Genomic DNA, 16,109 nt, shown 5'->3' on the forward strand with positions numbered 1-16,109 from the left:
TGCTAGTCAAGGTCAGTGTTAAGCAGAATTCCCAAGGGGATGAGGCACTTGTCTTTCAAAATTGGTTAAGCCAGACAAGAAAACATGTGTAAGATTAAAAACATCAGCAAACATTCTTAAATGCTTTTATGGGTCTGTTTTTGTTTCAGAGAGTAATGAAGCACACACAATAGCACTTCAGGGATTTGTGGAAAATGGGGCAAGTATCGCTGTCTGATTTGCCAATGCTTGCCTATTACAGATATTGATGAGTGCCAGACCTGCAACGGAGGTTGTGATCATTTCTGCAAAAACACCGTGGGCAGTTTTGACTGCAGCTGCAAAAAGGGATTTAAATTATTAACAGATGAGAAGTCTTGCCAAGGTATGTGCTGAAACGTAGCTGTGCTGTGCAGTACCTGCTGGTTGGAGCAGAGAAGACGAAACCCCACCCTGGCAGAGAGTGGCTCCCTCGGCTTCTTGATGGAGTCATTAATCCAGCCTCCAACCTGTGCTTCACTTATTTCATCTGTTAGGTAGAATAAAAACACTGATGTAGCTCACAGGTATATTTTGGAAATTAAGCTGTTCATGATTAGGGAACACCTCAAAGAACCCATCTGGTGTGATTACAGAAGAGCTCACTGCTAGACATGGAATGGATCACAGAATGCAAACATGGCTGCATTGGGGTGTTGAGATTATGAATAATTTTCGTTTTCTAAAATTTCCTTTAATATTGTGGATTTTATAACAAAATTTGGTGGCAAAAAGATGTAGATTTAGTTAACCTACTTTTTCTTGGCAAAAAGTTGGGGTCATCCTATAATCAAAGTTATGCACTGGTCGGTCTCTTCCTTATAGCCCTTGTTTTCATGACCAGCCTTTGGTGCTTGGAGAAAGGGATGGTGGAGAGGGAGGGAGGGGACTGAGTGGAGGAGAGGCTGGTGGGTCTTTGGGCAGGATTGCAGACCCCTTCTCAGACACATCCCTCTCACATAAGGTGTGTGTCAAGGGAACTTCTCTTATTTTGTTAGAAATCCCAGGATTAAATCGCAATCAGAAAATCACACCTGATTTCACTTCAGATAATAAAGATGTAACATTACCTTTTTTTAACCTCATGGTGTCAATTGGATTTCTCTCGGTTTTTTCTTCTTAATACATAATTTGTCAGGCAGTTCAAGCATAGCCCGCTTTAAATTCAGCGAGTTCATTGTACATGATTATTGTGTGGTTTTCTTCCATTTGACTTGGAAAGCAAATTTGCTGTTCCGCATAACGTTTCACAATGTATAGAGCATGAAATACTGTTTAAGTTGTGTAAACACATTAAAAAGGAATTAGAAAAGTGATCTCATTATTTTTGGCAAAGCAAAAGCCCATCATGAGCAGCCAAAGTCAGCTACTGAATGAGTCTACTTTCTCGGTAACTGGCTGATATTAATAACAGAATTCACAAAGTGATGTCAATTACTATGGAAGAAATGGACTATTTCTCATTTTTCACTGATCAGTCTTGGTAGAACAAATATTTGCAGAGAACAAATTTACTGAAGACATTGCCAGGATTTCTGGGAAAAGTTGGGGATGAAGAGGTTTTATAATAATTTGCCCTTTTTTATTTCATTCCTCCAATTCCTTCCAAATGTTTGGTTTTTATTAATGTAGTTTCTCATGGCACATTTGGTGTTGAAAAAGAGATCAAGCAATGGTCTAGTTGGCTTCCAGTGAGTTCTGCACTGGTCCTGGTTTATCCATTTGGAGACGCAAGTCATAACTCTGTTAAAACCCTCCAAAGTGTTGAGGAAGTGAAGCACTGAAATTCTGGTCTGCAGGAAAGATGTGAGGACCAGACCAGGGAAGAAGAGATGATTAGATTGGCAAATGCAGCCTCCTGAGGCTAGTTTCCATGACCTCAGCTGAAGCCAAGGATGCCTCCAAACTGAACAAGAAGTCCCCATGGGACTGAACCATGGGGGAGGAACAAAGCCAAGAGATTGGCCAAGAGAATCTAGTTTGGAGCTTAAATGCCAAATTTCAGTGTCTGCAATAGAAAATTACTGAGGATGTTAATGTTAATGCATTCTTTTAGTGCAGAGGGCATTAAAACCTAGGATCAACTGGCCTCCTGGGCCAGAAGACTAAGTCTGGAAAGATCTGAAAGAGATAGGAACCAGATTTATCTTCAACTCAAGTGTTTTCTCCTTTTAATTGGCCATAGGTTATAAAATTACTATTGCTGTTTTAACGATAGCAATATAACAATAATGATGCATAGGTTAACGCCTTATAGTTTACAGACCTTTTCTAGATATGTTATCTCATTTGTCTTCATTTAAATATTTTAAATTACTCAGCCCTGCAAATAAGCATGAATGAGAGAGACCAACTGAGCTTTTAGGCAAGTGCAATTTGCAATAAAATTTGGAAGTAAGGGTACTGGCAGCGAGTATACGTTTTGTGGGCTGCTCAACACTTTTTTTTAACACAATTGAGCTGATAGATAATTTTTTACTCTGTTTGTGTTGTTTTTGTTGTTGATCAGTAACTGGTGTTATAAACATGTTCTCTCCCCTCATCTATTAGAGTTGGTTTCAGCTCCCCTCTCCCTCTGACAATTACAGATGTGGACGAATGCTCTTTGGATAGGACCTGTGACCACAGCTGCATCAACCACCCTGGCACATTCACATGTGCTTGCAACAAAGGGTACACCCTCTATGGCTTTACCCATTGTGGAGGTGAGCAGAATCCGTCTAGAGTTGGGTGAGGCTGGGCTTGCCGAAAAGCAGAGTCTATTCCTAAAGTTTCCCCAGATTAGGGCCAATTTTCCTACGCTGGGGGATGAATGGGGCATTCCAGTCCCTGTACAGTAGTAGAGAGCCCATCAATTCAAGGGAAGCATCTGCTAAGGGAAATCTCCCCGCATTTATCCTTTAACACGTCAAGTGTAAAGTGGAGCAGAGAGAGGAGCTGAGCTCTTTCAGCTGTGAATTTGTTGTTGACTTTATTGACGCAGTTGTATTCAGAGAATGGGAGGATCTCTCAGGAGCAGATACTCTATCCGTTGGAACTTCCCAGCGGGTAGTAAACTACAGTCCTCAGAGAGGCTTGGCAGGACACCAGCCAATTCCATAGCCCTGCTGTGCATAGGAACTAGCTGTGAAGCCTTGGTCTGAGCTCTTTGAGCTGGTCTTTATGCAGATCTTTGAGCTGGAAGTGGGACCATCGATTTTCTCTCTCTGCTCTGAGCCCAGGTAGCAACATATTCTGATGTCTCCCCACCTGTGTTCAAGTAGACTATGGCGTAAATCAGATCTGGCACCACTTTGCTCCTCCTGATCATCAGATTTGTTCAGCAGTCTTTGAGAATACAGATTCAGATTCTGCTTCAGAATGTCTAGGGCTTCCAAGGTGGTTCTGAGGATCTGAGGATTTGGGAACCACTGGCCTAAATACTTCTTGCCCAATCCTTGTGTCCTGTGCTTAAGAAGAATGGGTAGTAGTGATTTGCTATAGATAATGTTGTCTCTCTTCTCCTTTTCAACACATCCTTGGCATGGGTAAAAACATACTCTCCCAGTCCATCAAGAAACCCCAAGGAAATGTTCCCTGAATATGGATGTGTATCTGGGTTTTAGTTGGAGCCACCTTCCAACCTGGACTCAGTCTCAGTTTGATGGGGATTAATGCAAGTCCTTTTCCTTTTCTATACCTTAACTATATGAACTGTAAAGTGTCAACTGTCTGTCTATCTCCCTTGGTATGTAGCCCAGGAAGATGGTGGAGTTTTAAATTGGAAGCCTATGCAGTGTCTGAGTTTGGACATCTGAAAGTAGAGTGTGACCCCTTCTGAGTGTCTCTACTGGGGGAATGGTTTGGTCAAGAATAGAACTTGAGACCATCCTGGTGAGGCTCATGGCAGGAAATCCACTGAGGGGGAGTGGGGTCAGCTGCACGTCTTGCAGGCAGTCAGCACCTTCTCTTTGTTTAGTGAGTTTCAGCCACGTGACTCCCCTCCTGCCCCTTCCTCAAGGGAAGGATAGCGTCAGGGGGGTCAGCGATGGGCTGCTGTGACAGGAGAGTGTTTTGTTCCACAGACACCAATGAGTGCAGCATCAACAATGGAGGCTGTCAGCAGGTCTGTGTGAACACAGTGGGCAGCTACGAATGCCAATGCCACTCTGCATACAAGCTCCACTGGAATAAAAAAGACTGTGTGGGTAAGGGGCGCCGAGGCTCAGACTCAGTCAGCGGGCTCACCACTGGCCCAGCAGCACTCTCCCACGTCCGACTGGACCTGGAGTGCAGCTGACCATCCCTCCACTGAATTCTCTCCTCAGCTGCAGCAGCCATTCTTTAAATAGTTCAAAAACAGGAGATACTTTGCAGGCTCTTTGGTGTTTCCTTCTGTGCTTCTGTGTAGGTTGGAACTCACTTCTGTTTTCCTGGTTGCTTTTTTGTATGAAAAGAACAGCACACAAGGAGCTCCTCTCCCTTGGTGGGAAATAGTGCCTGGTGTCTGTGTTCTATGCTGGGTGTCAGCTCTACCTTCTTTTCTTGGGGCCTTTGATGCATGGGACTCAGCCATCCTTGTCACACCTCAAAGTGTCCTTCTCTTTCTGTAAGTGTCTGTATTTTGTCCTGTCTAGAAGTGAAGGGGGTCCTGTCCACTAGTGTATCACCCCACGTGTCCCTGCATTGCAGTAAGAGTGGTGGAGGAGACAGGTGCGTCCTCAGATGTCACTCTGGCATTCATCTCTCTTCAGGTGAGTGGGTCCCAGTCCCTGGGGCAGGTCCTCAAGCCAGGCCCAGGCCTTCCTGGCCTTTAGGTGTTAGATGCCCTCAAAGGGCTTCCAGGTCTTTGACCAGCTGGCCCCTGACCACCGGAGGCCCATGCTTTGAGACCCTATATGCGGGGCATTTTTCTAGTGGTCCATGTGGAGTGGGGTTGGGGGTGATTTTAGTGGCTACCAGGAGAGACTGTAACCTTGCTTACATGTTGACAATCCACGTTCTGTCTGTCAGGACTGCAAGAGGCCTACTCTGTCACGTGCGGCTCTTCCTCTCCTCTCAGGAGCAAACAGCAAAAATCAAATGACTCTGCTTTTGGGGGTAATCACCAAATCTGCGTGTTCTCTCTGGGGCTCACTGTGTTCAGTGGGCTTCATTCATGGGGTGCTGTTCTTGGGCATTGGCTTTGTTTTCTTTTCTCTTAATCTCCTCGACGCCGTAAGCATATTACAGGATGTTCTTGCCAGTAGCCTTGGTGCCTGAAATCTGACTCACCATGTAACAGATACTTACTGAGTGTCCACTGTGTGCTGGGGAGGCTCCGTGTTCAGCCCTGGGGGGTCATCATATTGGGAAGAGGCCCACAGAGCTCTGGGACCAGGAGACTCAGGTCTCCCGAACTCCCTGTACCCCGAAGCACCTCAAAGGCCCAGCGGGAAATGTGTGCCTGGGGAGATAGACGTGGGCATGACAGGAGGAGCAAGGATTCTGTCCAGAGAAAGGGCCCCAGACCCCTTCTGGCTTGTCAGAAGATAAAGAATGAAATTTAAAGCTTTGGGAAGCTTTGTCCTCCCAGATTTAGACACCTCCATGATTATGTCATGAGAACATCTGAATGAGGAAATGGTTCTTGATGTCCATATTACATATATGAGCAAAGCTAGAGACCCAAAGCATGATGATAATAGCTCGCATATATTGATTGAGCCGTTAAAATATGCCAGCCACTGTATTACATGTATTGCTGATTTCATCCATGCTCCAACCCTCTGGGGCCATTTTACTATTACCCTCATTAACCAGATGAAGAAACTGAGGTTCAGAGAGGTGAAATATACCCAAAGTGACTCAGATAGGAAATAGTGGAGCCAGGACTTTAACCAGGCAGTCTGGATCCAGAGTCTTAAGCACTATCCTTCACTGCCCCTCTTACCTGACATTTGGACCCAACCAGAGCAGATGTCACGGTCTGTTTTACCAAATCCCTCAATAATGGTCACTTGGAGATTTAGGCCACCTCAAGGATGGGCGAGCAAATAGTTAACAGTTATTCAGTTCTTACTATGTACCAGACAGTAGGCTAAACATTTTTTTTTTTTTTTGCGTTATCTCATTTAATTCTCACAACAGCCTGGTAATGTAGGTACTATAATTATGTCTGTTTTACAGATAAGGTAATTGAGGCTTAGGAAGATTAAGTAACTTGCTCAAGTTCTCATCACAAGTCGAAGAGCTAGAGTTTGAACCCTGGTCATTGGCTCCAGAGCCTAACATATGGTTAGGACTGACTGTGGGAGGAGAGCAGAATTTTGCTACATGAGGCCCTCAAGTGGGATCCTGGCTCCCTCTGAGACTCTGAAAATGCACATTTACTGAGTGCCGTCCTTGTCTGGAATGGTGGCTCCCTCAGCCCTGCCCTCCCAGGGCAGGCTCATTTAAGAGAATCTTCCCTTCACCATTTCTCTCGTCAGTCTTGTCCAAATTTGAACTAGGGGATTCTGGTCTTCTTTCTCGGGAAGGCACAAAAATGACCTCATATTTCATCTCACCATTGAGGTTGTTTTTGGTCCTCCTTTTGTTATATTTGAGCACTAGATTCATCTCAGATGGAGGGATGAGGGTAACTGTTAAGAGCCTCTTAGGAGGCTCCTGATGTCCCCAGTCCCAGGGTAATGGGCCCTCCATGATCTAAATCTTTCTTCATCTCAGGGTAAGAGAGGGGCTCAGGGTCTGCCATGTGGTGGGACTCAGCCAGTGGATAGCTCGCCATTACCCACCTGGTGTTTCCATTCCCTTGCCTCTAAAGGTAACATCTCTCACTTGTTTCTTTCTGAAGATGTCGCCACCGTCAGGACAAGTGTAACCTTTAAGCTAAATGAAGGCAAGTGTAGTTTGAAAAAGGCTGAGCTGTTTCCTGAGGGTCTGCGACCAGCACTACCAGGTATGGAATCAGATGGCTGGTGCAGGGAGATTGCCTGCATGTTGGGAAAGGGGCCTGTAACAAGCTGAGCCTTTCAGATGGGATCAAAAAGTTTGGAATCTCCAAAGACCCTCTTCAAAGGAGGAAGAGGAGCCTAGCCTAGCACCCTGTATAGTTCTGGGGTTATACTTCATAGCTTCCTTTGCGAGGTACAGATGGTGAAGCTCTGGGGAAACCTGTGAGTTCACAGGAATCAATAAGGGCTTTAAGATGCATTAGCAATTTGTGATCATCGTGGGTTAAATTTTCTAGATCTTAGAGTTTGCTTGAAATATAAGCCAAAGAAATAAAAAAAAGTTTGGCTCAGAAAGCATAATCTTTGATGAACAAAGATGTAATGTCCAGCTTTCCTGCTGGATCTAGTTTTTGGAGGCGGTTGGCTTCAGCAGAACAAACACCATCCAAGTAGAGCTGGCCTTATTGAAAAGAGCAGAACCCAACACTTCTCCTTCTTCCCTGGCTCACATTTCCAGTATTATTTCATAGAATAATTTTGGAAATTAAAGTAAATCAGGATTCATGTATTAGGGAAGGTTCTTTCCCCAGTCAACCCTCAAATAAATCATACAAACAAATAAACATAAAGATTACTGTAGTCACTTTTGACTACCTATTTTAAACAACTAAGCAAGACTAGTTTTGGTACCTCCATTTGATGGAATATTATGCAGCTATTAATAATATATTTTCAAAGAATGTGCAATGACATACGAAAATGTTCTTGTTTTTCCATGCTAAGATGGAAAAAGGGAGAGTAACATCTTGTATATCTAGTACAACCCAAATTGTGTAAGAAAAAGTGAGTAGAAGAAAAAAAACTCACCGTATCGTTAGTAGTGTTTGTATCTGGGTGGGAGGATGATGGGTGATTTTAATTTTTTTTTTCCTGCATTTCCCAAATTCTGTACAGTGGGCATTTACACTTTTAGATCAGAGGGAAAAAGCATTATTTAAAAATAGATTTGGTGTTTAGTTTATTTAATGGTTTTGTACTAATGTTAATGTCTTAGTTTTAATAAATGTACATGTTAACGTACGATGTTAGTTAACATTAGGGGAAACTGGATGAAGAGTATGTGGGAACTCTTGGGACTATCTTAGCAACTTTTTATAAATCTAAACTTATTTCAAAATAAAAAGTTTAAGAAATAGGGGAAAATTGAAAGGGAGAAAGTTTCAAAATGAGCATCTGTTTAGTCTGAGTTTTGAAGGTAGCCTTTTGAAAGGGTAAGATAGATTTTTAGGGAAATATATAGAGGGGAAAATTAATTTGCCTCCTCCTTCCTTTGGCACCTGATGACCTGTTGATTTGAACATCCTTGTAATGTTGAAGAAGAATATGATACAGATGTTATGTTGAAACAGTAAGGTTTTAAAATGGAGACAAATTAATTGTGTGGGTGATATGTGGACCTGCTCTTTGGTTCAGATTAACAATCATTAGTTAAAAGATTCACTGGCAGGCACGGGGGGAGGGGACAGCCCAAGTCAGGAAAAGTAATGTACAAGGCCCTGCCTTATGCAACACTTTCCCTTCCCTCCTAGACCTTCCTTATATTGTTTGGTTCTGTTGATTCTTTGTGCCATTTATTGCTCCTAGTTATTTAAAAACGAGGCCTCACTGTTGATGTACTTTCCAGCTTTCTCTTCGGGTTGGAATTACACCAAGCTCAGTTTGCCTAAAAGCAGGAGTTGGTTTCCTTCGTACTCCTGTGCTCATTCCTTAGTTGAAGCCTCAGCCTCTGCTTGGGACTTCACAGTCCAGCTTTAAGGAAACCAACTGTGAGAACATGAACGTACCTTAGCAAACAGTCAGTCAGGAACGCAAGACAACCCCTGGTTCCTGTCTTCCACATATGTGGCCGGTCAGTCAGAAATACCCAGCATTTATCCATGAAAATAATTTTCATGAGCTAAATTGTGAAGTTATATAGAAGGCAGTACTGGCTTTCCAAAATTAAAATGTCATCGTGCTCCAAGCTGAGGGCTTGCAACGTCTTGGCATCTGGAGTTAATCACTTAGTCCCTTGAGAGTTGTTTTAATGAAATGTTTACTGAGCTCTAGCGAATGTTCAACTGCGTGCTCTGCCAGGATTTGGCTTCCGATAATCTTGTTTCTTCATGCAGAGAAGCACAGCTCAGTAAAAGAGAGCTTCCGCTACGCAAACCTTACATGCAGCTCCGGCAAGCAAGTCCCGGGAGCCCCTGGCCGACCGAGCGCCACTAAGGAAATGTTTATCACTGTTGAGTTTGAGCTTGAAACTAACCAAAAGGAGGTGACAGGTTGGTTTGAAAACAGTCTACGGTGCCAGGCTCCTCACAGCTTCTCCTTATTCCTTTGCCTTTCGCTTTTCATCATTCTTGGGGGGAAAAACATAGTGCAACCACTGAAGTATCTCCTGTTTTTTTTCCCACCCCCAAACTAAATTGAATTGGTTTGAAACTTGATAATTTTATCTTCTTCATAAAAACCCAAAGGTACCATTTCGGTCAACAAATTTCTGTTTGAATCAAATGCTGCCCAGCCTGCTAGGTGCCCAGCTCCAGGTCCCTCTGCATTCTGTCCACAGGGAACTATGGGTGTCAGTGGGTCCTGCAGTCGTCTGGACATCCTCACATGCTGCAACCTGACCTCCTCCCCCGCTGCTGTCTCTCTTGTTTCTGTAGCATCTTGCGATCTAAGCTGTCTCGTAAAGCGAACCGAGAAGCGGCTCCGGAAAGCCATCCGCACGCTCCGGAAGGCTGCCCACAGGGAGCAGTTTCACCTCCAGCTCTCAGGCATGGACCTGGAAGTGGCTAAAAAGTCTCCTAGAACATCTGAACGCCGGGTGGAGTCCTGTGGAGTGGGCCAGGGCCACGTAGGAAACCAATGTGGTGAGTGTCCTGCTGGCCAGGACATTCTTGCTAACAGATCTGTCTTTAGCCCCGTACACACTGAGGGTAAACAAAAGTCTGGCCCATCCTTCCCTCTCCGGGATCACCCCAGAGAACATCTTGAGCACCCACTGTCATCTGGGCCCTCCATGTTGGTGTCTGTTGTGCCTGCTAGACCCAGGAGCTCCCCAGCACCTGGCATAGTCCCTGGCTTGTGGTGGGCTCTTAATAAATGTTTGCTGAATTGAGGGACAAAAAGGAAGAGGCAGGGTTGGTGAGAAGAGGGAGTGTTGCCCTTTAAGGGTCTGAGGGTCTTCAGAGCACTGTGGTCCCCCAGTTGGAGCAGGACTACAGGTGTAAGGCACTCGTGAGCCTCTGCGCACTCCACTATCGCAGTTCCCCTGTCATCTCCCTCTGGCTTGACTGATGGTGGCAATGAACACTCTCCTATCTGTAGTTTTGTGCAGAAGTGAGGCTAGGGGTGCCGCTGAGTGGCTTTGTGAGATCCCTGAGCTTCAGCCCAAGGCTCCTAGTAGTGTCGATTCCATGTGTGTCGCTTTGTGTGTTTCAGAATTAAATTTGAGACCTACATTTGAGCAACATCAATTCTATTCCTCTGATGAAGTTCCAGGCAAGAGGAACCTGGGCAAGAGGTTCTAGGGTGGTCAGTCTTGAGCTTCGTTTGTTGTGAGAGGCTGTTCTGGGCAATTATGGGAAATTCTATCTGAAAAGTCTTAGATGGGGACAATTGGGGGTCTCACTTTATGGTAATAATGGTAATGACTTATTGAGTTCTCACCTGTCACAAGTCCAATGCTAAGCACTATATCTGCATTATCTCATTTAATCCCCAAAGTAATCTTACCAGGTAGGTGTTATTATCTCCATTTAACATATGAGCAAACTAGAGCTCAGAGGGCTAAGTTCTCTTGCTCAAGATCACATGGATGGTCCGACTCCAAAGCCTGTGTTCTGGTCCCATGAAAGGTGAATTTTGATAACCAGATCCATCCAGAATAAACTGATGTCCTTTCTGAAGTGTCGTTAGAATCACGTGGCCTAAGAAATGAATCCTGAGCTAAAGGAGTAATAAATCAGTGTTTCTGAAGAAGCAAAGCTGAGCCCAGGGGGCACCTGTTCAGGAGAATTGTCAGCAATAGCCCATGGCCCAAATCTGTTGCTTTACCAAAACATAGTAAAAATCAAGTGTAAAATCAAGTGTAACTGTCCTCCCGGGGCTGGTTTTCAAATGGTCTTGACTTTTATTCCATCTGACTCTCTTAAAAAGAAAAGAAAAGTAAAAACAACCTAGCTGGTTGGTTTGTTCTCATTTAAAATCTTAAGAGTTCCAGTTTCCACACCAAAATGGTGATGAGAGTTGGCTGTTGCTGCTCTACTTTCCGGGCTGAGTTGCAGAAACTGACAGAGCCAGGCAGGCCAGTCTTTCTTCTGGCTTCTCAGAGCTAAATTGCACTCCCTTTCCCCATTTACTATCCTCGTAGGGAGAGGCTTTGCAGGCTCACTGGGGAGCCTTTGTGGCCAGTTAAGGATTCAGGAAAAACTAGCATCAAGGGCCCTGTGGACCAGCTCCCAGTGAGGGCATTACCAACACTACCACGAGTGTGTGTCTGGTGAATAAAGACCCAAGAATGAGGATCAGGAGTTACTTAACAGAGGCCTCATGACCATGACGACTTATGAAAGGCACTCGACACGGGGGTTATGTAGCTGTTCTGTGTGTGACCGTGTCCTGAGATGCTTGTCATGCCACATTAGGTTGGATCTGTGGCTGAGGGAGGCAACGTGTCCTGTCTCAAGAGCTCCCTCTAGCAATGGATGAATTTATAGCCCACATGGGACCAAATCAAGTTCACTCTGTCTGACAGCAATGTTGAAGATTTTACCATGTAGAGAAACAGCACAAAGAATTACCAGTGAAATTCCTTTCTCCTGCTGGAGGGAGGAGGTGGGTTTTAAGAAGGGTCGGGTGTGTTAATCGGCACCGGCAAGCCACAGTGTGTGTGTGTGTGTGTGTGTGTGTGTCTCTCATATTCCTGGTCTATTTGATGGTGTTAGAACTTCGTAACTACCAGGCTTACTGGTATTCTCTTTTTTTTTTTTTTTTTATTTTATTTTATTTTTTTAAGTTTTTTTTTTTAAATAATTTTTTTATTTATTTTTCCCCCAAAGCCCCAGTAGACAGTTGCATGTCATAGCTGCACATCCCTCTAGTTGCTGTATGTGGGATGCGGCCTCAGCATGGCCGGAGAAGTGGTGTGTCGCTGCGCGCCTGGGATCCGAACCCAGGCCGCCAGCAGCAGAGCGCACGCACTTAACCGCTAAGCCACGGGGCCGGCCCCTTACTGGTATTTTCTGAAGTCTGGATGGTACATGTAGTGGAGACATGCCTAGCATAGTTCTTTTTAAAAATTATTTTCAGTATCTGCAGAAAGGAGCCCAAAAAAGTATTTTGAGTCACCTGGAAGGAGAGATGGAACCATTATGTTTTTCCTTTAAAATATTTTTTATTTATGGGGCTGGCCCGGTGGTGTAGTGGTTAAGTTTGTGTGCTCCACTGCGGCAGCCCAGGGTTTGCAGGTTCGGATCCCGAGCGCAGACTGATGCACCGCTTGTCAAGCCATGCTGTGGCAGCGTGCCATATAAAGTAGAGGAAGATGGGCACGGATGTTAGCCCAAGGCCAATATTCCTCAGCAAAAAGAGGAGGACTGGTAACAGATGTTAGCTCAGGGCTAATCTTCCTCACAAAAAAAAATTTTTTTTTATTTAGTTTTTAATTCCCAAAGTAGTGTATGTTTCCAATGGTACAGAAATGTACGGTACAGGTAAAAGTTCTCCCCTCAGCTCCTAATCCCACTCTCCAGAAGTAATCCCTGTCAGTAGTTTGCTATGTATTTTTCTACATCTGTTTTTATGCAATATGAAAATGAAGTTTTATTTATTCATTCAATAAATATTTATTGAGCACCTACTGTGTGCCAGGTATTATTCTAGGTGCTGGGAATCAAGTAATGAAACAAAAAAGCAAAAATCTCAGCCCTCATAGAGTTTACAATTCTAGAGGAGGGAGAGAGACCACAAACCAATAAAGAAAGACATAGATCGTGTAGTAGATGGTGGTGAAGGGAGGTGGAACGGAGAGCGCCAGGGCAAGAGGAGGGGTGAGGAGGCGTGACTCCCCCAAATGTAGACTATGGTCAGGGACTGTGGTCATTGCAAAGTGTCATTTGGGTGAGATGGGAAGGATGGAGGAAGCTATGAGGATATGGGGGAGGAATCCCAGGCAAAGGAAACAGCAAGTACAGAACTCCTGAGGCGTTGAAAAGAAGGCCAGGATGGTGCGAGCTGAAGGAGGCAGGGGAAAAGGAGGAAGTCAGAGCAGTAGTCGGGTGCCTGAGTGGGAGTGGAAATCGTGGTGAGGACTCGGACTCTGAATCTGAGTGAGAAATGAAGCCAATGAAGGGTTTTTAGCAGAGGAGTAACAGGGTTCTGACATGTTTTAAAAGGATAACTTTGGCTGCTATAGGTTTCTGTATAAAAAAAGTATTTAAAAAAATATCAATACAATTTGAATAGTGTAATGTGTTGTTTTTAACTAGAGAGTAGATCATGGACATCCTTCCATGCGAATAGAGGAGCTACCTATTTCTTTTAATGCTTCCTAGTCTATATTTGTTTTAAGATACCACTCCTCTATTTATTTATTAGCCATTCCCCTATTGTGGAAACTTAAGTTATTCTTAATTTTTCTGTTACAAACAATGATGCAGTGAATATTCTTTTTTGTGTACATGGCCAATATTTTTGAAAGATAGACTTGTAGAAGTCCAATTACTGGGTCAAAGGACACGCAGATTTAAAACTTTAATAGACACTGCCAAGTTACCCTCCAAGAAGACCATACTAACATATGTACATATTCCCTCCAACATTGTATCTGAGTGTTTATTGCCCCACATCATTGCTAACATGGGTTATTTATTGTTGATCCTTTTAATTTTTGTAAATATGATAAGCAAAAATGATAAAGTCAAATTTTAACTTGCTTTTCTTCGATTATTAGTAAGACTGAGCATGCTGTCATATATCTGTGGCCATGTGGATTTCTTCATCTGAGAATATCCATAATCTTTGCCTATTTTTCCATTGAATTGTGTTTTTTCCCAATATCATTTAAAAAAATAAAATTTAAAGTCCCAAGTTACATCAAAGAACATAGTCATTTCTGACCAATTAAACACTTTCTTTCTTATAGTTATTTTTACATAATAAAGTCTCATTAATTTGGCATTTAAGAACTTTGGGACAGCCTGCTCTGCAGGTGACCTTTGTACCATCTGTGATCAATTCTAGCAAGATGGCAAAAAAAAAAAATAGCAATTATATTCTCCAAGAAACAAATTCCTTAAGCTCCATAGTAATTCATGAAGTCCTTCATATCTAAAGAAAAATTAATGATGACATGGATTTCTATTTTTCTTTCATAGCTATTTACACTTTTCATAAAGGATAATTTAAGGACTATACTTCCTAAAATATATATTTTTGTATTTGATTATTCTTAAAACTTGCTGAAATTTTTAAAAGACCCAATCCAGGCAACTGGCAAACTGGGAAGTATTTTCATGCCTGGGTTCTGGAGAGACTGGGAAAGTTTAATTTAATTTTTAACAGCAGTGGCTTTCCTCTCCAGCAGTTGAGAAAAATTAATTCAACCAATATTTATTGAGATACCACCTGTGCCATGCTATGAACTTGGGATCAAGCAGTGAGAACATAGTGGATAAGGAGCCTGCTGTTATGAAGTTCATATTCTAACAGAGGAATATGGACAATAAAAAAGTAAAGAAAAATGATAATTTCAGAACTTATAAGTGCTATGAAGATAATAAAACAGAGAGGGCCAGAGAGGAGGAGGGATTACTCTCCACAGAATGCTCAGGGAAGGCTCTCAGAGCAGGTGACATTTGAGCTAAGACCTAAGGGAGAAGAAGGAGCTGGCCATACAAAGGTCTGATAGGGGTAGGAGGCACTCTGACAGAGGAGGGATCCAAAAGTGCAAAGGGCCTGAGGCAGGAATGAGCTAGGCATTTTCTCTTAATTGTTTCAAAATTGAGAAATTGTCTGGAATTTAAAGGCGGAAATTCTCTTTTCTGTTTTAAATCCAGGAAAATATAAAGTCTGTATTAGCAATTTAGACCAATATTAGACCAATATTTATACACAGACTTGGTAGGAAATTCTTTTAATTAAAAAAGTTTAAAAAACCTAATTTAGTAAAATGTTGACATTTATTGCGCACGTACCATGTGTTCAGCACTATGATAAACACTTTACATGTCTTCTCTTACTTAGTTCTCATCATTACTCTGTTTTGCATCATGCCCTTTTTACAGACAGGGAAACTAAGGCAGAGGGAGGTAAGCAGTTTTCCCAGTGTCACCCGTCAAGTAAGTGGCAGAGCCAGGATTCAAATCCACATCTGACTCAAGAGCCTCGATTCCTAATCTCTCAATTTGAATACTCACGTCTCCTGGGTACAACCTGTGCCCTGTGATTCTCTTACTCATACTGCACTCATGTGGAGAACCCTCCATGGGCCAGCTCTGTGGTGGGTACTGAGGAGGTCTGGATAAATAAGACACCATCCCTCAATTCACACTTAGCCCTCCCAGGGAAGAGTTAGAGAAGCCTTTCCAAAAGAGAGAATCCTAAGTGGAGTTTAGAAGGATGCACAGATGACATAAATGGGGAGGAGTATTCAGGCAAAGGAACAGCCTTGGGGAATGAGACGGAGTGGGATGTGCACAGGGGATTATTGACATTTCAGTGTCACTAAACCTGGAGTGCAAGGTAGGATATGGTGGGCAACCAGGCTGGTGGGATAAGCGTGGCCAAGTCATGTGAGACCTTGAATATGTTGCTAAGGAGCCTTGACTTTATCTCTAGGTGGCAAAGTGCCATTAGAGGATTTAATCAGGAAGTATCCCACTGATATTTGTATTCTAGAAAGATCTCTCTTACTGAATTGGGAGTCCAGACTAGGGGCAGACAGGCTGATTTAGGAGCTTTTGAATGCTTCACATAAGAAATATTGAGAATATGAAGGCGCTAGATGAAGTAGGAAAGAAGTGATGGATTAGAGAAATATTTAGGAGGAAACAGAGCAGCATTTGGTGATAAACTGGATTGGGGACCGAGAAGAGGAAAGAGTTGGGGTGAGCTCCGAGGTTTCTGACT

The 16,109-nt window shown here is 43.3% G+C and overlaps 1 protein-coding gene across 7 annotated transcripts in view; it reads left to right on the plus strand.

The window, feature by feature from the left end:
- Positions 1 to 16,109, plus strand: part of SCUBE2 (signal peptide, CUB domain and EGF like domain containing 2) — a 64,756-nt gene that overhangs the window by 26,809 nt on the left and 21,838 nt on the right. For 5 of the 7 annotated variants that reach the window (XR_015552668.1, XM_087433244.1, XM_087433241.1 and 2 more), the window contains 8 exons: positions 242 to 364; positions 2,607 to 2,723; positions 4,083 to 4,205; positions 4,635 to 4,751; positions 5,011 to 5,097; positions 6,833 to 6,937; positions 9,104 to 9,259; positions 9,644 to 9,850. Coding sequence is in view for 6 of the 7 variants with exons in the window: in XM_087433244.1 (XP_087289370.1) it covers positions 242 to 364; positions 2,607 to 2,723; positions 4,083 to 4,205; positions 4,635 to 4,751; positions 5,011 to 5,097; positions 6,833 to 6,937; positions 9,104 to 9,259; positions 9,644 to 9,850 (1,035 nt within the window). In the remaining variant the exon portion in view is untranslated. The remainder of the gene's footprint in view (positions 1 to 241; positions 365 to 2,606; positions 2,724 to 4,082; positions 4,206 to 4,634; positions 4,752 to 5,010; positions 5,098 to 6,832; positions 6,938 to 9,103; positions 9,260 to 9,643; positions 9,851 to 16,109) is intronic. The other 2 variants (XM_087433245.1, XM_087433247.1) reach the window with 1 other exon arrangement.

This window comes from Ceratotherium simum, chromosome 7 (assembly GCF_057802395.1).
Source record: "Ceratotherium simum simum isolate JZ-2026a chromosome 7, ASM5780239v1, whole genome shotgun sequence".
Lineage (NCBI taxonomy): Eukaryota > Metazoa > Chordata > Mammalia > Perissodactyla > Rhinocerotidae > Ceratotherium > Ceratotherium simum.